The sequence below is a fragment of the Marmota marmota genome, unplaced genomic scaffold (genome assembly GCF_001458135.2).
Source record: "Marmota marmota marmota unplaced genomic scaffold, marMar, whole genome shotgun sequence".
NCBI classification, from domain to species: Eukaryota; Metazoa; Chordata; class Mammalia; order Rodentia; family Sciuridae; genus Marmota; species Marmota marmota.
The window spans coordinates 46,187,834-46,212,068 of NW_026000229.1; the positions used below are offsets into that span (position 1 = coordinate 46,187,834).

General features: G+C 39.6%; 1 protein-coding gene and 2 non-coding genes across 3 annotated transcripts; 2 read left to right on the plus strand and 1 right to left on the minus strand.

Annotated features, from left to right (window-relative positions):
- Positions 1-11,920: 11,920 nt before the first annotated feature.
- On the plus strand, positions 11,921-12,916 carry LOC107137857 (olfactory receptor 6S1). Its single transcript, XM_015480294.1, has one exon. The coding sequence runs from the start codon at positions 11,921-11,923 to the stop codon at positions 12,914-12,916; it is 996 nt and encodes a 331-aa protein (XP_015335780.1).
- An 8,733-nt stretch (positions 12,917-21,649) lies between these two features.
- Trnap-ugg lies at positions 21,650-21,721 on the minus strand. The gene has a single exon. It is a non-coding gene; the product is annotated as a tRNA-Pro (tRNA).
- A 2,143-nt stretch (positions 21,722-23,864) lies between these two features.
- On the plus strand, positions 23,865-23,955 carry Trnay-gua. Its single transcript is given in 2 exon segments — positions 23,865-23,901; positions 23,920-23,955. It is a non-coding gene; the product is annotated as a tRNA-Tyr (tRNA).
- Positions 23,956-24,235: the final 280 nt, after the last annotated feature.

Consider the following 24,235-nt stretch of genomic DNA (forward strand, 5'->3'; position numbering starts at 1 on the left):
ACCGGCCGGGAGGGTTGGGTCACTGGGGAGGGGCCGGCCTGCGCCTCCCCGGGGATCTGGGCTGAGCGGCTGGGAGAGGGAGGCGATTTGGAGCCAAGAGTGGGCGCGCAAGAATTGGGATCCCATCTAGGTGAGACAAGACTTGCTCCCTGGGACAGGAGCCCAGCCCCACTTGGCCGCCTATGTTCTGTCCTTTTGGCCTTTCTTGGAAGCACCCAGGACCAGGTGGGGTTATTTGGTGAGGAGAGGCAGCAAGCCAGGGCCTCCTGTTGAGAAACTGATGTGACTCCATTTTTGAGAAACCAGCTTCTACCTCAAGGCCTGTCCAGAGGGGACGGGATGTGACTCTTGGCCTTGGAAAAACCCACAGAATGTTCCTAGGCACACACCTACCCTGCTGAGTTGTTTCACTGGAGGGATCTGCAGAGCCAGGTGACCCTGACTCAGTTAAGCTAGGTGAGGACCCATAGCAGCCCCCTAGCAACTACCAATCAGCATGAGACAGGGAAAATACCTGGGATGCCAGGTGACCCTCCCAGTAGTTTTGGTAATTGATAACACGATTAGGCCACCCTGCAGTTTAGCATATACACTCTTTCCACCCCTGTCGGCCTAAACCAATCAGTTCAAATGTATCCACCACTTGAACTAACCAATCACCCTTACCCAACTTGTTCCGCCAGTGAATGTGCTCATCAATGTTAAGAATTGTTGTTGATTTTTCCCCGGTGTGAAATGATTTGCTGTGTGATGTTGTGACGCATAGAGAATCCCCAAAAAACCTATAAAATCTCACTGAACAAAGGACTGGGACTCACTCCTTGGGACCGCTGCATCAGAAACGGTTGTGAGTCCAGGCTCTGAGCTTTCAATAAAGACTTGTGTGATTGCGTTGGATTCGGCTCCCGGAGGTCTATAGGGATCCCACCAATCTGGCATTACACTATGCCCTGCCAGGGCTGGCTCCCTGGCACCGGTATCACTGATGCTTGTGCAAGGTCAGGACGGGGCGCGCCAGCGCAGCTGCCCCTTCCCCTAACCCTCTGTCCTTTCCGCCTGCATGTGTGGCCTGGACTGAGCCAGTCTGGGCAGGGTAGGGTGTGGCATGGCTGGGCTTCCTCCAATGGTAGGCTGTCATCTTGGAGGAGACTTTACACTGGACCTTTGTACTTCTAGGAAGCTCTTCTTCCACATCTGTACAAAGCCAAAGTACTTGGTCTGGCTGGAGTGTGTGGTATGATAGGTCAGCTGGAAGAGTGGAGGATTGTATAGTGAATAGAAAGCTCTGAACATTCTTAGGTCGCTGATTATTTTCTGCCTGGGAGAATGTATCCTATGCTTTTGCAAGCACATGTGTGTTTTTGTCTTCTTACATGTGCCTTGAGACTTCCCTGTAGCAATGATTCTCTGTACTAACCATCCAGTTTGCCTACCTGCTTCTTTAATGACTTTTTCTTTTCTTTCCATGTTCCTCTGTTGTGGTAACTGTTAGGTGCAGGACAGACTGAACTATGTTATCTGCAGGGCAGGCTGAACAAATGTTAGCTTCAGGATAGCCCACGCACTCAAACCCCCCTCTGTCTAGTCCTTTATCACCTGTTTGTGTCAAGGTCTGAACACTCAACCCTGCTCAAGGCTGAACACTTAACCCCCCCCCCCCTTGTGCCAACAAGGCAGCTTGCAGACCAAGAGACCCCATTAGATTTGGGCTATAAAAACTCCCTCCTGCTGGGCCCCTCTCTCTCTTGCTCTCTTGCTCTGTCTCTCTCTCTTGCTCTCTCTGTCTCTCTTGCTCTTGCTCTCTCTTTCTTCTCTCTCTCTCTCTCTCTTTCTTTTTCTTTCTTTTCTCCTTTGTTGCACTGCTGCAATAAAGATCTCTTGGTCGCTCCCAGTGTTGTGGTCACTTTCCTTTCAGTAACTTCGTTATTCTTGAAGTAAAAATATGTCAAAAAATAATAATAAAAATAAGCAGAATATGTTGAGCACTACTTTTTTGTAATGGTCTGTTTTCTTATTTCAGTTGATTTTTGCATTTGTAGTTTTACAGTTTTCTTTTCCTTTCATTTGAAATGTTAATGTGGAAATGTTTTTTTGAGTTTCCTTTATGTTGACCCTACTTTCTTTGTTTCCTCTGCACTGTTCAGATTTTTAATATAGTGTTTTGTTATTGTTTTATTTTTTCTTTTCTCAATTAATATTCATTTTTTTTGAAAATGTTGACTCTGAAAATCTGATAGTGAACTCATTAACTTCATTAATTCATTTTTTGAAAATTACATGTCTGTCCTTCCTTTTTGGCTTACACAATTATTCTGATTTGTTCTGTCAAAGACTGTAAGTGGAAGTTTTGACTTTTCTTCTTTTTCTGCCTTTTTTTTAATTATTATTTTTTTTTTTTTTGGTATTTTTTTCAGGATAATCTTTTACCAGAGTGCTTTTTACTCCCCATTCTCAATTTGATTTTCGTCTTCTCTCTCTCTCTCTCTCTCTCTCTCTCTCTCGGTGTAGTTGGACACAATGCCTTTATTTTATTTATTTATTTTTATGTGGTGCTGAGGATCAAACCCAGGGCCTCACAGGTGCTAGACAAGTACTTTACCGCTGAGCTGCAGCTCCAGGCCCCTCATCTTCTGTCTCTCTGTACTCATTCATTACTTAATTCTTCCCCCTCATTACTGTGTGTTGATATTGTTATTTGATGTCTTCATGAAAGGAATTCCTTGAAATCTGAGACAATGTAATAATAATTTTGTTATCACCATTAGCTTTCAGAGTATCTTGCACCACAGAGGCCCCTATAACATGTTTCATTATTTTCTGGCCTTATGATATTTAAACTTCAGTTCAAGGAATATGAGAACCTGAATAAATCATTACTCCCCTAATAATGAATAGAGACCTACTTAAGTGGAAAAGAAAAAATAGCTCACAATCTCTCCTAAGACAATGTGATCAATTTCAGGCAATGGTCCACTATCTTTTGTGATAAAGAAGCAATAGGGTTGAGTATATAGCTTGGTTGGTAGAGTGCTTGCCTCACCTGTACAAGGCCCTGGGTTCAATCCTCAGCACCAATAAATAAATAAAATAAAGCAAATTATAGAAGTTACTAGTAGGATATTCTTGTCAATTATATTACCAAGAAAACTTAAATCATGGTAAAATATATAAAAACATGTTCTCCAATGATATTGGAGAAATAATGAAATAAAAACTTTAGACAAATTCTGGAAAAGGTCCAAAGGCACTAATCCACATTGATAATACCACAAAAATTCCTACATATGTCAATATAACTCATTTTAGGAAACCAAAATGTATCTTTTACTAACAGTAGAGTAAATGAAATGAAAGAGGTATTCACTAATGTATTCAGCTGTTTTCAGTCCCACAGGCCTGTAATCCCAGCAGTTTGGGAGGCTGAGGCAGGAGGATCATAAGTTCAAAGCCATCCTCAGCAGAAGCCAGGTGCTAAACAAGTCATTGAAACCCTGTCTTTAAATAAAGTACAGAATAGGCCAGGGGGTGTGGCTTAGTGGTTGAGTGCCCCTGACTTCAATCCCTGGTACCCCCCAAAAAATATATGGATGTTCAAACTATAAACAAAAATTGGCAGTCACAATAAAGCCAAATATAAAAACTATGGCTAAGGGGGAAAAACAAAAGAAATTAGAATAAACACAGGTTACCCCAGGAAAAAAAATATAAAAGCTATGCCTGACAAAATTGGAGCTATTTTGTTTTAGGATTGATTTTACATTAGAAAAATTATCCAAGTTACCATACTCACCGATGAAAGGAAAGAAGAATACAATTATCTTAACAGATTCCAAAATTACATTTAATAATTTGAACATATTTTATGATAAAATTATGCACAATGTAGGAACAGAAAACAGTTTTGTTTGATAAAGTGTGTCCCCAAATATTCAACTCTTATTTTAACAAACAGAGTATTTAATGGTAAAATGATACCTTTGGGACTACAGCCCCCTCCTACTCTCTTTTTGCTTACCAGCATGAGGTGAGAAGATTTGCTCTACCACAGGCTTCCCACCATTGCCATATGGCACACTCACTAGAGGTCTTAAAAGCAGTGGTTCTACCCATCATGAACTGGACCCTCTAAAACTGTAAACCAAAATAAACCTTTTCTCTTTAGAAGTAGATTATCTCAGGTATTTGTTATAGTGATAGAAAGCTCACTAATACAAGGTTGAAACCCTCATGAGTAGGATTAGTGACATTATAAGAGACGAGAAGGCTAACATGCTCTCTTTCCACAACATGAAGACAAACAAGTAGCTGACCCTCTGTAAACCAGGAAGAGGGCAGTCACTGATAATCTGGCAATGCTGTCACCCTTGTATCAGGCTTCTGGCCTCAACTGTGAGCAATAAATATCTGAGGTTTTTGTTTGTTTTCTTTCATATTTTGCTTTTGTGAGATTGGAACCTAGGGTGTTGTGTATACTAAGCAAGTGTTTTACCACTGAGCTACACCTCTCGCCCATAAATGTCTGTTTTTTAAGACACCCAGTTGATGGTAACTTGATATGGCAGTCAGAACTAAGATATCCTTTTACCATAGCACTTTCTGATGGCACTCTGTCTTGTTTTCTCATGTTGTCAAAAATGAAAAAGGAAGGAAAGAAAAAATATTTTAAGGCATTAGTCATATTGGAAAAGATAGGCTTCTATACTCCATCTGTTATTTTAATTCTATCTCCTAAACTCTGATTTTGGATCAGAAAACAGGTTGTTCCTGAAAGGGTTGAATTCCTCTTGGAGTTAGTAGTTCATTATAGTTTTACATTTTGTGGGCTCTGGATAGCCCACATGGTATTTGACATTCCCCAGTGACTGGCTGGTTAATTTTGTAGAATTAGTTTCCATCTTCGGGGAAGTATTTTTGAGATTCATTAATTTTTAACCAAAAAAAATATTCTTATATTTATAAAAACTATAGTCTTCTTTCAGGTATTTGGTGGTCATTATATATTTCTAAGGCATTTTATTATGAACAATTTCAACCTACAAAAAATAGCTAGAATAGTTACAATGAACCAATTCATGACTAAGCTAGCTTTTATACTTCCAACTTTATTTTAAAGAAAATCCTAGATATATCATTTTGCTATGACTTATTTTTATTTACACAGTGATAATTAAATTTTTAAATACTTTTTTTTAGTTATACATGGGCACAATCTTTATTTTGTTTATTTTTATGTGGTGCTGAGGATGAAACCCAGTGCCTCACATATGTGAGGCAAGTGCACTGTCACTGAGTCACAACATCAGCCCAGATAATTAAATTTTTGATAAAAGTCTACCATAATAGTTTTTACAAATAAGTAAACCTGAAGTAAAAGAGATACGGAAAAACAGAGAAGTATATTTTAAGAATATTGCAATTGTTGCCCAGTAGATTTGTGGTATACTGGTAGTCTCTTAGTTTAAATATTTTCCCTTTGCTCTTGACATACATAAAGGGAAAAATGTCCAGGGCATCTTAAAATTAAGAAACAAAGTTCAGACAATGTAAGAAAGTCACAACTAAATAAATATTTCATCATTTGCTTGTATATACCCTTCCCTCCCCAAAGAAAAATAATAAAAGAGTGCATATTAAAATAATAAAAATGGTTAATTAAAGAAGTTGGTATGGAGTGGATAGGAACAAGGAGGCACTAAGACTTTTTTCTTTTCATGGTTCTAGGGATTGAACTCAAGGTCTAGTGCATGCTAAGCAAAAGCTGTATCACTGAGCTATACTCCCAGCCCTATTAATCTATATATTGTTAATTTTAACTTTTGAACCATGTGAGTATACTTCAAAAATACATTAAATCTAGAACATCACATTGTACATCTTTAAGATAAACAAATAAATACAATCTTTGCTTCTAATATGCTCTACTGTTAGGCAAAAACTAGGAAAATCTTATGGACAGATAGGTTTGAAAATATTATTCACCAAATACCGAAGTCATTGTCAATTGGAATTGGAAAAGTAAATCCATTGTCATTGTCAATTGGAAAAGTAAATCTCTAATTTTTAAAAAACTGTTTGACCTTGATCTCATTCATCTCCTTTTACAGTACTCTTAATTATTATAGCTCAATTAAGATTAGAAGATGTGTATTGATTAGTGATCTTTACTAGTTCTTAGATTTTGTGCATATCTTTTTCTTAGACCCCGTCTTTCCACAGCCCAACCAACAAGGGCTCATTTCTGGTATAGTTTAGTTTTATTTGACTCAACCCAACCAATTCTCCTAGTCTTTGCTCCCACCTCCTGCCCTTAGAATCTAGTGACAGCACTTCCTTTACCTTACTTCTACTTTTTTTTTAGCCATTTTCTTTTCTCTAGAAAGAATTATGTCCAGTAGGGATGGAATGCAGCCAAACTGAGTCCCAGAGGGCCCTTGTATATTCTTCTTCCCTGCTCAACACTTAATTGGTGTTCAACTCATAAGAGCAGCTGCCCCTCAAATCTGGGGTTCAGTGCAGTTCAGTACACAGGCCATCTTTTCCAACATCTAGTATGTGCCAGGCACTCTGATCACTATTAGAAATGCAGGCATGTTATCTCTCACCATGCACAAAAGTTAACTCAAAATGGATCTAGGATCTAGGAATTAAATTAAAGAGATTTTGCGTCTAATAGAAGAAAAAGTAGGCCCTAATCTTCATCAAGTGGGATTAGGCCCCAACTTCCTTAATAAGACACCATAGCACAAGAATTGAAACCAAGAATCAACAAATGGGATGGATTCAAACTAAAAAGTTTTTTTTTTTTCTCAGCAAAAGAAATAATCTGTGAGGTGAACAAGGAGCCTACTTCCTGGGAACAAATTTTTACCCCTCACACATCAGATAGAGCTCTAATCTCTAGGGTATATAAAGAACTCAACAAGATAAGCACCCAAAAAACAAATAATCTAATCAATAAATGGGCCAAGGACCTGAACAGACACTTCTCAGAAGAGAATATACAATCAATCAACAAATATACGAAAAATGCTCATCATCTCTAGCAATCAGAGAAATGCAAACCAAAACTATTCTAAGATTTCATCTCACTCCAGTAAGAGTGGCAGCCATTATGAAGGCAAACAACAACAAGTATTGGCAAGGATGCGGGGAAAACGTACAGTCATACACTGCTGGTGGGACTGCAAATTAGTGCAGCCAATTTGGAAAGCAGTATGAAGATTCCTTGGAAAGCTGGGAGTGGAACCACCATTTGACCCAGCTATTCCTCTTCTCGGACTATACCCAAAGGACCTAAAAACAGCATACTACAGGGACACAGCCACATCAATGTTTATAGCAGGACAATTCAAAATAGCTAAACTGTGGAGCCAGCTTAGATGTCCTTCAGTAGATAATGGATAAAAAAAAAATGTGGCATTTATACACAATGGAATATTACTCAGCACTAAAATAGAATAAGATCATGGCATTTGCAGAGAAATGGATGGCATTAGAGAAGATTATGCTAAGTGAAGTTAGCTAAACCTCCCCCAAAAAAATGCTGAATGTTTTCTCTGATATAAGGGGGGTGATTCAAAGTGGGGTAGGGAGGGAGAGCATGGGAGGAAGATTATCTCTAGATAGGGAATAGGGGGTAGGAGGGAAAGAGAGGGGGAAGGGGAATAGCAAGGATGATGGAAGGTGATGGTCATCATTATACAAAATACATGTATGAAGATGTGAATTTAGTGTCAACATACCTTATATACAATATAAAATCAGAGATTATAAATTGTGGTATAAAGGTGTATTAAGAATTGTAATGCAAAAAAGAGAGAGAGAGAGCTCATGTATAATGGCATAATTTGGCATGAACATACTTTATATACAGAGTTATGAAAAATTGTGCAGTGAATGGATAATCATGAATGTAATGCACTCCACTATTGTCATGTATGTAAGAAAGAAAGAAAGAAAAACAAAAAACCTCAGTGTAACAACCCTCAGATTTAACTATGTCTTCAAATCTTCATTTTTGAAGGCACCCATGTCACCTAAAACTTACACTAAATAAATGTGTATGCTTTTCTCTTGTTATAAATAAATAAATGAATGAAAAGAAATGCAGGCATAAAAATATTCCTACCCTAGGGACTCATAGACTGGCAGGGATACCAACAAGAAAGCAAAGTTATAATAAATCAGATTAAATACTGAGTTTGAGGTCAGCAGAGTTTGTCATGGTTCAAGCTGAAAAGTGGTTAGAATGCTGGGATTGAGAGGGATGAGTAGGAAAACCCTTAGAACTAAGTAAACTGAATTTTGAACATGAATGAGAAATAGTCAACTCTTTAGTTAGGCGCATAGAATGTACATGGATAGAAAAATGTAAACAATGGTCCAGAATTTTAAATAATATTTTGGGCATGTGGAATCATATATACTTTTAGTAGGGGATAAAGTACAAGTCAAGCAATACAGGAAAATAGGGATGAGTCAGGGAGTCTTCCTCTATCTTAACATGCATGCCCTTGGGGCTCTCATCATTTCCTAACCCAAAAGCCAAGAAAGCGTTTCCCAACATCATTTTATGTCCCCAGGGGAAAGAGATGATTTCTGTGTTACTTGGGATACAAACATTTCCCTTGAGTTCCATGTGGGAGGGAGGAGGGTGATGGGCATAGCCTTCTATAGTTGATCAAACCCCACACTTTCTCTCATTCTCATTGTTAATGTTCCTATTGCACCTACCTGACTTGAGGTTGATGAAAGACAAATGCAGAAATATTCCCAGTCACTGTTTTCTGAATGAAGGCTCAGTCTCCTTTTCAAATTTCCCCTGGCACAGTCTGGGAAATTTCCATTGAATTGCAAATCTCACCTGGGTCTCTTAGGAATTATTCCCTCTCTTTCCCCATTCCTCTTATTTTCTCATCATCTGGCTACCCTTATCCAGCTAGCACTGATGCTAGCTGGGTTCCTGATGTCTGAAACATCCTTATTTGAGAGTATCTCCATTGGAAACTGAAGTTATACATAAAGGATCTACATTTCAATAGAGTCTGGTTAGAAGCCAGAGACTTCAGCCTTCTTCTTCTCTACTCTCAGGAAGGATGGGGCCTAAAAAAGAAAACTGATACTTTGTACTTAAAATCATCAGAAAAAAAGTGAAAGCATGGCTGTGAATGGGACAGTTTTTAATCACTGGAGATAAAGAGAGCCATAGGTAAGTGTGACAAATCTTTACAGAGATAGATGAGCTGTGTACTTCTCCATATTCACCCCTTGTCTTCCAGCCCACATAGTTCATGTAATGACATACCTTGGAGCAATTTGAGATAAGTGTCTCTCATTTCCAATGTGCCTGGTGAAGCCTATGACAATGATCACATTGTAGAAGACCATTCTTTCTACAGGATGACTTGCTTCTGACCACAAGAAGGGGCAACGTGGCACAGCCTCCTTAGGACCAAAAACCCCTTTGTTCACTGGGCAGAAGATCAGCAGCTGAAGAAATATACCCGGGAGGAAAGCCCAAGAGAAGAAGCAGATTACCTGACTTCGACTTGCTTCCCAAGTGCTGTGCTCATCCTCTAGAACTCTGAGGATACCAGGCTTTTGTCAGGATCACAGCACAGGGCATGGGAAGGACTGCAGGGTGGAGCAGAATGTTTGATCATAAACAGGGAAAGAAAATTATTTCAGGATGGCCCCCATCCTCCTAGAGACATCGAGTCATGCAGTAAGAGGAACACCTTCCATATTCAGAGTTGGGACTCAATTTTTCCTGTTAATTCAGTAATAGGGTTTACGTTTGGGACAGTGGCGTGTTTTCACAGGGCATAACAGGGCACCAGAAAGAGTACCCTTTGAGGTGACCAATGCTTTCTCACTATACTTCACCCCTTATGTTTGTACATTAGCCCAAATGTACTATATTTACATGCGATTCTTTTTCACTCTCCTGTCAATGCCATACTCATTTTCTAGCACTTATTTTAGTCATCACCTTTCTCCAGAATACTGCCTGTCTCTCCAAGTCTTACTGCGGTTCCCTTTCTGTCTCCTGCAGTACTATATATGTATCCATAGCATTCCATTTGACACACATCCTATTTTTTTTGTCATCTCATAAGGCAGGAGCTACACGAACATACCAACCATGTCTTCCTCATCTGAGTCACCAAGTGAAGCATTTGGTATATAATGAATACAGAGCAAAAGTCAAATCTGACAATACAGCAATTTCTATAGAAGCTGGAGAGAGCCTCTGGATGAATGCCTAAGGGAAAAAAACCACAGAACTATTTTATCCTAGACAATAGGTCCAAGAATATTCCTACTCACACATCTTCGACCCACGGGTGAGAAATTGTAAGTTAAGAGCCTAATGTTTGTTGGGAACAAAGACTGACCAGCTGTGCTAGAGAATAACAGAACCAGCAGAGAACCAAACATCTTAAAATCAAGTCTTATACTCTGCATGGTTACAGGGGATCAGGAGGGTTTTTTAAAACAAGATTTCAGAATATTATTGATTTGGTTTTTGTAACTCATTGTGATCTCCAGAACTGGAAGGATTTGAATCAAAGGGTAAGGACTTCATTTCTTATTTCACTAATAATTTGCAGCCCCAAATCCATGATTGTATCTTTGACAAATCATCGAATAGAGCCCAAATTTGTGAAAAGGTCTTAATTAGTAGCTCAGTAGACTAAAATATCATGGATTTAAAAAGTTAAGGAACAATTTTTTTGGGGGGCCGGGAGTACCAGGGATTAAACTAGGGGTGCATAAGCAAAGGCTGGCTTTGAATTTGTCATCCCTATGCCTCAGCCTCCCAAGCCACTGGGATTACAGGTATGTACCACCATACTCAGCAAAAACTCCTCTTAGTATCCTTCAAAATACTTAAGTAGTATGGAAAACTGATTGATGGGTTGAATTCATTAATATAGTTTATACCTATTTTTCTTTTTTTATTAATTCAGGTTTTTAAAATATTTTTTAGATGTTGGTGAACCTTTTTATTTTGTTCATTTATTTATATGTGATGCTGGGAATTGAACCCAGTGCCTCACACATGCTGGGCAAGCACTCTACCACTGAGCCATAACCCCAGCCATAATTTTCCTTTTTTAACATGACACAACTTGCTTTATAAATGCAAGCCCTTTATGGAGATCTGAGTTCAGTAAGTCCCTTGGGTTGTTGGGAAAGTTCCTCACGAAAGGGTAATTTAATTTAATATGTGTGCAAAATGGCCTAGATGCTTGTCACACATGTTATAGCTGGGAAATTGAAGTATAAACAGGGGCTAGAACTCCTTGATATTTTTCCAAGGTAGCAGCAGGACAAGCCTAGATTGTGGTGTCCTAACTTATAGCCCAGGGCTTTCTCTTACCACATCACATGTCAGTTTAATCTTGGAAACTCTTTTAAATTCTTGCACTGTTATTTCATTTGTTTCTTACAGAATATTACAATTTTAAAGAACATAAAGAACTACTCAGTCAGTGAGTGGAGATGTAGGGATTCAAAGATAAGCCATCTGGCTCAAGTTCTGATCCTGATTGAATGGGAGTCATGTTCTTCACAAAATGATTTTTCTGTTGTTTTCTCCAAATAATATGCTAATGATACTATTATAATCACAAGGTATTACAATGTAAGATCTTCGAACAAGGAGTGTGAATATAGAGGAGGTTCTTGGCATTTTTTTTTAAACTTAAGCTTTAGTTATCCTTTATTGAAAAACCTCTCCAGCTCTAAATCCAAATGATGATCTTGGGAGCTTTGAATATTAACAGGATCTGTGATTGATTGGAGAAAGTGGAGATATATGTGCCATACCATGGCAAAATAAGCTTTAGGACTACTAAGAAGAGGACCCCCTCTCACCAGTGTCATGTTCATATTGTCACACAGGAAAAAGATAATGGCACCAAGTGGGAACCAGACCAGTGGTATGACAGAGTTTGTCCTTGCAGGCTTCCCAAATCTCAACAGTACAAGAGTGGAACTGTTTTCTGTGTTTCTTCTTGTCTATCTGCTGACTCTGACAGGCAATGTATTGATTGTGGGGGTGGTAGGTGCTGATACTCGTCTACAGACCCCTATGTACTTCTTTTTGGGTAATCTGTCTTGCCTGGAGATTCTGATCACTTCTGTCATCATTCCTAAAATGCTGAGCAATTTCCTCTCAAGGCAACACACTATTTCCTTCGCTGCATGTATTACCCAATTTTATTTCTACTTCTTTCTTGGGGCCTCTGAATTCCTGCTATTGGCTGTCATGTCTGTGGATCGCTACCTGGCCATCTGCCATCCTCTGCGCTACCCCGTGCTCATGAGTGGGTCCGTGTGCTTTCGCATGGCATTGGCTTGCTGGATTGGTGGACTCCTCCCTGTGCTTGGTCCTACAGTAGCAGTGGCCTTGCTTCCTTTCTGTAAACAGGGTGCCATGGTACAGCACTTCTTCTGTGACAGTGGTCCACTGCTCCACTTGGCATGCACCAACACCAAGAAGCTGGAGGAGACTGACTTTGTCCTGGCCTCTCTTGTTATTGTATCATCATTGATGATCACCGCTGCATCCTATAGCCACATCATCCTTGCTGTCCTACGTATTCCTTCTGCTTCAGGTCGTCAGAAGGCCTTCTCCACCTGCACCTCCCATTTGATGGTAGTGACCCTCTTCTATGGGAGTGCCATTTTTCTCTATGTGCGGCCATCACAGAGTGGCTCTGTGGACACTAACTGGGCAGTGACAGTGATAACAACATTTGTGACACCTTTGCTGAATCCATTCATCTATGCCTTACGAAATGAGCGAGTGAAGGAAGCTTTGAAGGACATGTTGAGGAAGGTGGTAGCTGACTTTTTAAGAAATCTTTTACTTACTGAGAATTTGAATCAGAAAGCAGTAAGGTGAAACTGAAGGATCTCAGTAATTAGTCTTAAGTCCAGACATTCTCCATTTTCAGTCTTTCCATCATCATGGACCTCACCAAAAGATTGAATTCTGGAACCACGAAAAAACTTCAAAGTTACCGGGTCTGCCCTTTTCCACTTTCAGCCAAAATTTATTGATTCTATAATATACCTAATAATAACCCAAACAATTTTTGATGTATCTGATCAACATCATTGTCATTTTATAGGACTTTCCAACTTGTAAGATCATAAACTAAAGATTTATTATCACTCAGGGAATCTAATGATGTTTCAGAAAAGTTATAAGCCTAATTAGATATCTAAATTTTATGTGTTTGAACACATATGTATTTTTCTGGGTAGGGGATCCATAGCTTTAGCCCAACATTGAAACATATCTGTGTGTATCTTCAAAAGTTAAAAACTTATCATCTCAGTAGAACCTTCCAATTGTTTATACAAATCAAGAATTTTAAGGAAAAAAAAGTGTCATTATAATTGAAAAGAAAATAAAATGGACTTTTTAAAATTTTGTATGTTGAGACAAGTTCTTACTAAGTTTCTTAGGGCCTCACTAAGTTGCTGAGGCTGGCCTGGAACTTGCAATCCTCCTACTTTCACCTCCCAAATTGCTAGGATTTAAGGTGGATGCCTCCATGCCGGGAAAAAACAAATATACTCTTATTTTGAAACAGTGTGTTCTCACAATAGTCTTGTTCTTTGGTTTCCCTGGGACTATAATTGCCTGATTTTCTCTCATTTCCAATTGCTTTTTTTTTTTTTTTTTGTCAATGGACCTTTATTTTATTTATTTATATGCGGTGCTGAAAATCGAACCCAGTGCCCCACACATACCAGGCAAGTGCTCTACCACTGAGCACAACCTCAGCCCCTTCAGTTGTTTTCTTTTTGTTTTATTCTGCAAGTGTATCCTCCTCAAAAAGTCATTAAATAATAGGGTTTATGAAGATATAATCTTAAGGGTTCTTTCCTGTTTTTAAATTTTTTAATGGTAGTTAGACACAATACCTTTATTTTATTTATTTATTTTTATGTGGTGCAGCAGATCTAACCCAGGACCTCACATATGCTAGGCCAGCGCTCTACCGCTGAGCCACAACCCCAGCCCCATGGGTCCTTTCCTTTTGTCCTTATACTCTGCTAGGAAATTCTATCCTTTTAATAAATATGCAATGATGGCTGCCATATTTATATTTCCAGACCTAATCTATTAGCTTCAGACTCATAGATGTTACTGCCTATATCACAGCTTCATGGAGATGTGTCACAATCAGTATGCCCAAGACTGAACTCAATTCTTACCTTCTGTCTCCAATCTTGATCATCTTTCTTTGTTCTCTAAGTAAATGTGGTGGAGCAATATTCATCACATAAATCAAAAAACTAGGCATTTGATCAATTTGTTCTTAAATCCAGTCTATTTCCCAGGACGTATCCTTACTAAATAGTTCTCAATTCCTCCAGTTCTCTTCATTTCCACTTCAACCTGATTGATCTTTTCAAAAGTACATTTGATTATGTCATCATCATCTACTCTCACATGGCCACTTCAGTACTTTTAATGGCATTCCACCATGATAAGATAAATCCCCAAAATTGATTGTAATCTATAAGACCATGCATGTTAGGTTCTTTGCCTACTTCATGAGAATTTCTCACAATATACATGTCACGATTACATCGTTACACTTCACTTTTCTCATAGATTGGCCTTCATTTAATCCCTCTCTTCTTCCAGGAGTCCCTTTGTATATATCTACTCCTTTTTCAGAGGTTCAGATACCTTCTTAAAAGTTGTGCCCTTGGGCTGGGATTGTGGCTCAGTGGCAGAACCTTCAGAGCCTTGCCTCGCAAGTATGAGGCATTGGGTTTGATCCTAAGCACTACATCAAAATTAATTAATTAATTAATTAATTAATTAAATGTATTTGTCCATCCACAGCTAAAAAAATATTTTTTAAGTTATGCCCTCTATAAACTTTCCATATTGTCCACTTAACTTTAGGACAGATTTCTGCTGTAAATTTTTATGGGATTGCACTACTTTGCTCTGGAGAAGTTAGCCCCATTTTTAGGAAAATTACCATTATACTTTATCTATTCCCATTCTTTTGTCTCTAAACTCCATAATAGAAAGATTGTCTTCTCATCTCACTATTATAATAAATGGTTAACATTGTGCCAACATATTGTAGGTACTCAGTCATTACTTGTTGGTGAAAATAAGGTAAAACACAAGAAATAAATCATTTCTGGAGGCTTAAAGAAGGCTCTAGAGAAGAGTTCTCAATTTGTTGCATATTTAAAGGAATATTTAGAAAGGGGCTTGCTGACCAGAAGGATAGACAAAGCTGACACATATGAAAATATGTGGTGTTTTTTCAGATACCAAGCAGTCTGATCTAGGTTGGATTATGGAAGGAGAAAAGAAAATGAGACTGGAAAAGAAGTTTGTGATCCAGTTGGAAAAGACATTGAATCTTCCTTTGTAGACCTGAGAAACTGAGGAAAAAAGTTGATAACCGTGACATAATCAAATGTATGCTTTTAAAGTAAACTCCAACTGTACTGCAGATAAAGAATAGGAGTGGTAGAGAATGAAAGAAGGCCAATGAAGATGCCATTGTAGTAGTTAAGCAATAATAAAGGCCTGAAATTACTTTTCTAGTAATATGGCATACTAGATAACCTGAAAAAGTATTTAACAAAATATACTGATAAGTATTTTAAAATATTCTTTGAAAAGTTATCTAACTTTAAAAAAAAAATAAAGCCTATTTCCAGAGTTCACAAAGAAAGAGGAAGATGACTATGTGTCAAATACCTAGAACAGAGTCCAGAAAATAGTAGGGGCCCAAGAAATATTTATTGAATGAAGGAAACACTAACGAGCAGATCATGGCCCCTTTCCTGAGAGATACCATGAACCTCATATAATGAAGAGCTTGATAATTGCCATACTTCTTACTCCAGTAAGGGTTTGAAATGGAATCTCCCTCATACAGTTCTAACTCTTATGAGGATGCTGTCAATGAAAAGCGTGACCCAGATGAAACTTTTCCTTGCTATAAAGGAAGACAATCAATAAAACTTTCTGCCATAAAGAAAAAGTCAGTAATTTTCCTTACATTTCAACTTTTAATTGATGTTCTGCCTTCATGTACAAAATTTGTGTCATCTGGGAAATGCCAAGCTAATATATTAATGTAAGTGTTGTTTCTAGCTAATAACACCTATAGGCAGAATGTTTACAAAACTTCTCAGGGAGATCTTACCTAAAACCCAGACAGCACCAGACTCCCTTAGATAAGGCTTGCTTGAACACAAACTCACAATTCAGAATGAAAACACATACAAAGAATTTCATCAAAACTTAAAATTTTGTTCTTCAAAGGATACTGTTAAGAAAGTGAAACGGACATCAACAGAATGGCAGTAAATATTTTAAGTCATATATCTGATAACGGACTTGTATCTAGAATACATGAAAGCACCCGTTCAATGATACAAAGAGACAAAGTAAAAAAGCACAAATAGGGCTGGCCGTATAGCTCAATGGTAAAACATTTGTTAGCATGCACAAAAATCTAGGTTTGATCACCAGGATGCCCAAAAGCAAGAAAGCAAACATACAATAAAATGCAACAAGAATGGAAAAAGAATCTGAATGAACTTTTCTCCAAAGAAAGTATACAAACAGGTAATAAACACAATAAAAGACTCTCAACATAATTATTCAGCAAAGAAATGCAAACCACACCACAATAAGATACCACTTCATGCCCACAAGTATGGCTATAGTCAAAGGACAAATAATAAGTATGGAGGAAGATAAGAGAAACTGGAAACCTTACACATTTTTGGTGAGCATGTGAATGTTGCCTTTATGAAACAGTTTGCCTGGGAACACTCTTGAATCAACACAGGAGCTTTTGAGGGATACCTTATATCCAAATGTTAATATAAGTAACAGGACTCTTAAGCACAGCAGATAAACAATAAAACATAATTGTTCTTTTTAAAACTTTGATAATGTAATCATTAGAAACAGATTATAAATTAAGAATGCTACACTGTAGATGTAGCTCAGTGGTAAAGTGCTAGTCAACATACACAAAGTCCTGAGTTTGATCCCCAGCACCACAAAAAATTAAGAAATTAAATTATTTTAAAAAGTTAAGAATGCTATGGACTGGGGGTGTAGCTCAGTGTTAGCGCACTTGCCCAGTATGTGCAGGGCCAGCGGTTCAACCTAGGCCCCATTTTTTACAATGCTAAAAATGTTTAAAGAAATAAAAGAAAAATCAATAGCATTATAAAAGACAATATGGCACAATTTTTAAAAATAGCATGATAAGCTATATAAAATAAAAATAGAGGCAATTTTCAAAAAGAAACAATGGAAAGTCTAGAATGAAAAATATTGTTGAAATTAAAGACTGAATATCTTACATAGAAAATTGGGCAATATTTAGGAAACCAACAATAGATCTTAAGAAATTTTTTATATTATTTTTAAAATATTTTTAATTGTAGATGAATACCTTTAATTAATTTATCTATTTTTATGTGGTGCTGAGGATCCAAACAAGTGTCTCACATGTGTAAGACAAGCACTCTACCATTGAACCACAGCCCCAGCCCAAGAAATTATTTAAAATGCAGTATATAAAGAAAAAAAGGCTTAGGAAACATGTAAAGGAAGCTGATTCTCTAGTACAAGTTTTATAAGGACAGAGCAAACAGTTTAAGTGGCAACTTCACAGTGTGACATTTTATGGAAGTTGGAGCTAAGTTATATGAAATGTTCTGAGTAGAGCTAGATTTCCTCGACGGTTCCATATGAAGAAATTTGTAGTGAGATTTGGAAAGTAAAAAGATTATGGTAGATACCATGTTCTCACTTGCTGACAGGGGCTAGAAGTGGGTCTACAACTTTTCCTCCAGCAAGTCTTGGTACAAGTGTGTAGATAGGTAGGTCCAAGACAAAAGTTTCCAGCTTCTTCAGCAGGTCATCCACATCCACAGAGTTGGAGGCAGTGAGAGACAGGTAGAGATTCCAGTTTGTTCTTGTGGATTTTGTGCGTCAGTTTGCTCTTACTGTCTTCATTTCATGTCTATATTTTCTTCCCAACTGCCCATCCAAAAATTTCAGGACCAATTCCAGTTATAGAATCAAAAATCTTGAGTAGACTTTCTGTCTAGCTCCCACAGTTATGTGAGGGTGAGAAATTGATGTGACTCCATTTTTGAGAAACCAGCTTCTACCTCAAGGCCTGTCCTAAGGAAGGGGGTGTGACCCTTGTCCTGGGAAAAACCCACAGAGCACTTCTAAGCACATACCCACCCTGCTGAGTTGTTTGTCTGTAAATAACAGGAGAGATCTGTGGGGCCAAGTGTCCCTGACTCAGTCAGGCTAGGGGAAGACCCATAGCAACCCCCTAGCAACCATCAATCAGCATGAGACAGGAAAAATACCTGGAATGCCAGATAACCCCCCAGTAATTTATGGTGGTTGATAACATGTTGGGAAACCATGTAGTTTAGCACATACACCCCTCGTGGCCTAAACCAATCAGTTCAAAGGAATCCCCCTCTTGTACTAACCAATCAACCCTACCCAACTTGTTCCCTCCAGTGAATGTGCTAATCAATGTTAAGAGTTGTTATTTGACTTTCCCGCGATATGAAATGATTTGCTGTGAGATGTGACACATAGAGTATCCCCCCAAAACCTATAAAATCTCATTGAACAAAGGACCAGAACTCACTCCCTGGGACCACTGCATTGGGAACGATTGTGAGTCCAGGCTCCAGCTTGCAATAAAGACTCTTGTATGATTGCATTGGATTCAGCTCCTGGAGGTCCATTGGGGTACCACGAATTTGACATTACAAGGGCAACTTCCCGTAATAAATCTCTATGATCACAATAGTAGTTCTACTTCTTTGATTGAACCTTAACTCACATACTTATTCTTGCAAAAATTGGCACCATTTCCCATTTGCCCATTAGATTGCAAATCTCTTGATGACAGAGACAGTGTGACAGTTGAGTTCATTTTCCTGCCACCCACATTTGGTACATAGCAAAGTCTCAGTTGTGGAAGGTAAAATGACTTAAGAGATGTGAAAAGGAGTGTCAAATAGCTATGCTTACTGGTCATTTGTTATGAACTCCTTCTCACATTCAAGGCAGGCATTGTTGATGACAGTATATAGTACTAAAGGCCCACATAAGCATAGAAGTGTCATGGTTATTGCTCAGGAATGAGGAAGACACAGTGTACCCACTCTATCTAACTGAGATTGTTCAGGCCTTATCTCTACTGGCTGAGTTCCTAAGTGGTGTATGGTGCAGAAAAGTTCAGTACATGAGCACAGTCAAGTCCCTCTTTAAAGATCCCCATTTCATGAAACTGTGACTGTGAAAATTTGCATATGGATAACTTTCTTGGATTTTTTTTTCTTTTTTTCTGAAAAGCAGGTATCTGAAACAATTTGAGATTTGTCAATACATTTGCATACATTAAAGTTTTCTAGGAACTAGGCTTTCTCTGAGACTCCTAACATTCCTCAGGATGAACTGTTGGATCTCAGCTCCAAGAAGAAAAAAAATTACTTGCCAGAAGTTACTCCAAACAGACTCAGCTGTGGAAGCTGGTGCTGTTCCACTTAGACAAAGCCCAGACAGTCAAACCCAATTCCTGTATTCCAGAGAAGTAATACCTACTGAATCTTCCACCAGATTTTTCTGGTTCCCAATGGACATGAGTTTCTTTTATTTTCTCTTTTGGTTGGGGGCAAGGGTGTACTAGAAATTGAACTTAGAGAATTGACCTGAGTTGACCAGTGAACCACACATCCCCAGCCCTATTTTGTAATTTTATTTAGAGACAAGGTCTCACTGAGTTGCTTAGCATCCCACTTTTGCTGAGGCTGGCTTTGAACTCAAGATCCTCCTGTCTCAGCCTCCTGAGCTGCTGGGATTACAGACCTGCGCCACCACACCTGGCCCAATGGACATGATTTTCTTAAAAGAAAAAGGATCTTATTTGGGTTTTGGAACTCCCACCTCTCTTGCAACTAAAATTCTCTTAAATCTTCTTCTACATTTCAAAATTAACTCTCTTTTCACCTTCCTCTTCAGGCCAAGAGCTCTTCCTTTTTAATTATCCCTTGTGCATTTTTTCAAGTGTGCCAAGTTATTCCTGTCTTAATTGGGGATCTGGGCTAGTGTTTCTGTCTCTTATCATAAGAGAAAGAGTACTGCTATGACTTTCATCTGTGCTGGTCATAAAAGCCCTGAGGAATCAGAATGACATACTTATGCCAGGGATCACACTCTGACTGCAGTTTCAGAGCATAGAAAGAACTCATAAATAATAATGGAGCTACCAGCCAGATGTATGTCCTGTGCATGTCTTCCCCTCCACAGCCAAGTTCCTAGAAATAATTATCTTCCTACAGGTCTTCACCTTCTCCTCATTCTTAAACCTACCCGGCTCTGTCATCTTCCTGAACTTTCTGCTTCAAATGCTGGCACAGATTGTTAATAGCCCTAGAGTAACTCAGTTGTCAGAGTAAGTAACTACCATGGAACTTCCTTCTTCAATTTCTTCACTCAAGGCTTTGTGTTCTCAACATTCTAAACACTGGTATTCGTCAGAGTCCTGTCCTTACATTTTCTTTCTGTGAATACTCTTCCCAGTGGGAGTTTTGCACAAACCAGTGTTAACACAGCCTTCTGGTTTTGATGCCTCAAATTTCTTTCTTTAGTTTGGATTTTTCTCTCAAACCCCAGGACTTTAAATCCAATTTTCTATTGAGCATCTCTACTTAGGATGTCATTGAATAAACACAGAATCCCATGCTAGACATAACACATTCCCACAGAACAACCAACCTGTAAATCAAGGCATCTTCCTTCTCTCTACCTTTCCTCCAATCACAAAACCCTTTATTCTCTACTGGACATTTGTCTCTTCCTAGCAGAACTTCAAGAAGGTCAAATATCATGAGTCAGACATGTCAAAGATTAACTGGATACAAGCAGTTTAGAAAGATGAGCACTCTAAGATTACAGGTGGAAGCGTTTGGTGTTAAAGGGGAACAAAGATCACTAAAATGTCTGGTCAGGTTTTTGCCAGACATAACCAAAATGACTAACACTTTGTTATATTGCATTTTGGAAAAATAACAATAGGAAAAAATTCAATTGTATTCCTTTTGAACTGAATGGATGTCTGTGCCCTCTGAACCCTAGGATTCTTGGGCAGCGGATTTGCGTTTGGACCAAGGTGACAGCAGTTACAGCGGTTGTAGCACTTGCAGCTGCGGGATTGACGGTTTCGTAGGACCCTTACGCAGCTCGGCGGTTGCAGGGACCAGACTTTGCCCTAACTGGCCGGCTTAGCACGGAAACCCGGGTCTCAAGAAGTGGATTCTGCCCCGACTTTATGACCCCAACACACCATTCCCTCCCCCACCTTTGTGCACTAGCGACAAGTGCCCTGATTCCCTGTCTCCACCCCTGCTGCAGACAGTGTTATCCTTTCTGAAATAGCAGGTCGGTGCCAGACTGGGGGTTAGCAAATAGACTCTGCTAGCATCCTTTTTGTCCTTGAATCTTTGGACAGAAACCGTCAATTTATTTTACAGCCTTATCTCGACAGGATAGATCGCTGAGATGGTTAAAAAATACACAACTGGGCTCGTCCGGGATTTGAACCCGGGACCTCTCGCACCCAAAGCGAGAATCATACCACTAGACCAACGAACCACATACAGACCACTCCCCTTCCTTTTTGGAAAGTTCTTTTCTGTTGTTAGTTGTACCACAATGCTCAGTTTTTGTTTTCTTTTCTTCAGTCCAGCGAATTCTTCCAAACTGCAGGAGTACCAACGTGCCAGGTGGGAAAGACCTGAGCTGCAACATTCCAGAGGTAGAAATATTCATTTCAGGACTCGCACAGCTGGTCTTTAGACCCAAGAGTCTGAGAGGACCAGCACCATCTCTGGTAGCTTGGGGTTAGACCCCCCCGGGAAAAATAAGAATTGTCAATTTCACAAATTAGGAGAGAAGCAGGAACTCATGTACCCAAAGGAGCTGAACTCTAAAAACCACCACCTTAGTCTTTTCAACTACATCGTGTGCTTTATGCTTGTACTTTTGCCACTTCCTTTCAGTTTTATTTGGTTAACTGTGTATTACAGGAATTGCAAGAGAGTGCAGGAGGTGCCCTCAGAGAAAAGGTGCTGGTGGGGGAAAAGATGCTGGCTACCGTCTACAGAAGAAGCCCACTTCTCCACTCCCCAAAAGATAGTAGATGGTCCGGGAAGGGCTTGTCCTTATTTTGCATGCTCCTGGGCTGTGGCTTTAACTTCCCCAGCTGAAGGCAGTGTTTGCCTTAGTAGCATTGTGTACCCTAGTGCTACGCTAAGCACTGGGTGAGAAGCTGTTGGATGAATGACTGAATTCCTTAATCTAGCGCCAGACTCCAGCTCAGGTTGAGACCAGAGGAGAGAAAGGGAGAAGAGAGGCTTTTTCCCCCCCAACCCTCTTGATAAGACGCCATTTTCCATACATTCTAGGCTTCTAGCTGGGAGCTTAGAAGAGCCCAGAGACCCAGAGAAAAGGGGCTGTCTCCACCTCCCCTGCCTGGCAACTACTGAGTTGTTAGGAAGAGAAAGTTTAAAGGACTAAGGAAAGGGCTAGTCCTCTTCTAAACTTACAGGAATCTGTCTCTGAACCTTACTCTGCTGAAAGGACAGCAGAGGCCTGGATGCTTTCCAGCCCTCACTGTCTTTAGGTCCCCCAAACTTTAGGTCTGAAGGGTGTGTTCTGTGCTGGGAGAAAGCTGCCTCCACTCAAAACAAACCCTCAATTTTAGTCTAAGTTACTTTTATAAGAATCCATCCAGGCTGGTGGTCTTTCTTGCACCCTTCTCTTCTATAAAGCACTGCATTCTGGCCTGCTGTTGCTTGAGCTCCGGGACTTGTCAGGCCTAAGGCTGAAGAGCATATATTATGGACTATCCATCCTCCAGGAACTTGCATACCAGTTTAGGCCTAGTTTAAAAAAAAAAAAAAAAAATCCAAAACAAATTCCGTTTGGTCTTAATTATGTGTCAAAATCCACTTAGGCATAAATGCCATTTGCTTGACATTTTTATAAATTTAACAGGATCAGTGGTAAGGGTTGTGGTCTGGTGGCTTCAGAGTTCAGGGTTTAGCATGGTAATCCTTTATGGACTGGGGTTTGCGAGTTCAAATCTCACTGGAAACACTGGTCTCTTTCTAGGTCATTGAAGGGATGCGCTCTCATTTTGTCTACGGCTGAAACAGACTTGAAGAAAGGAAGCCCTTTGTGGTCTTTCCGTAAAATAAGATCCTGGAGATTGGGGGAGGAGTCCATGATGGATCCCGAGAAAATGGAAATTTGTATATCTTTCCGCACGTGGGGAAAAAAACTAGGATTCTCGGTCTCTTGGAGAAAACTCCGGGAGTTAGTGGAGTCCATCTTTGCGTTTGTGGAAGCGATGGAATTCACCTTGGCTTAGTGGTACCCCTGACTCCTGGAGACCGGCGCACTTTCCCTCTTGACAGAACGCTTGGCGCCACAGCTCCTCCCGCGCTCCTGACGCGAAAATGGGTTTGCAGATAACTCTGGGCCAGCTAGTCCAGAAGCTACGCGTGGTCCAACGTAGGCGGATTTTCATCTGTTTCCCTCGTCGGCTTCTCGTTCTCAGACCTCGCCTGCTACTGCCTGAAGAATGTTCCCAGGATCTGTTTTATCTAGATCCAGCTTTCTGGGAGCCTCTTGAACTTCTGTCTGAATCAGAGCCTGGAATGCAAAGAAGCCAGACCTCGCATTAGCTACTACTAAGAACACAAACTTCCACACTTGGCGTATCTCGTGGTCCCCTTCGATAGCTCAGCTGGTAGAGCGGAGGACTGTAGAGGTTGTCACTTGTAGTCATCCTTAGGTCGCTGGTTCGATTCCGGCTCGAAGGAGGCACGTGGGGCTTTTGCATTCTGTAAGTTTCCCAAGAGTAGAACCTTCTAACCCCCTGAAATTTTGCTGACCATGAACCTTACTTTCGCTTGTTCTCTTTGTGATCCCGCAGAACATTCGATCCTATTTACTCAAGAGTTGCGAATTAATGACGTTCTTTTTAGATTTAAAATCGTTAATCTCGGGCTGGAGTTGTAACTCAGTGGTAGAGCACTTACGTCTGGTTCGATCCTAGCACCACATAAAAACAAATAAAGGCATTGAGTCCATATACATTAA

Excerpts from the sequence above, each read along its gene's own strand:
- LOC107137857 (XM_015480294.1), top strand. The coding sequence starts at position 11,921 with ATGGCACCAAGTGGGAACCAGACCAGTGGTATGACAGAGTTTGTCCTT.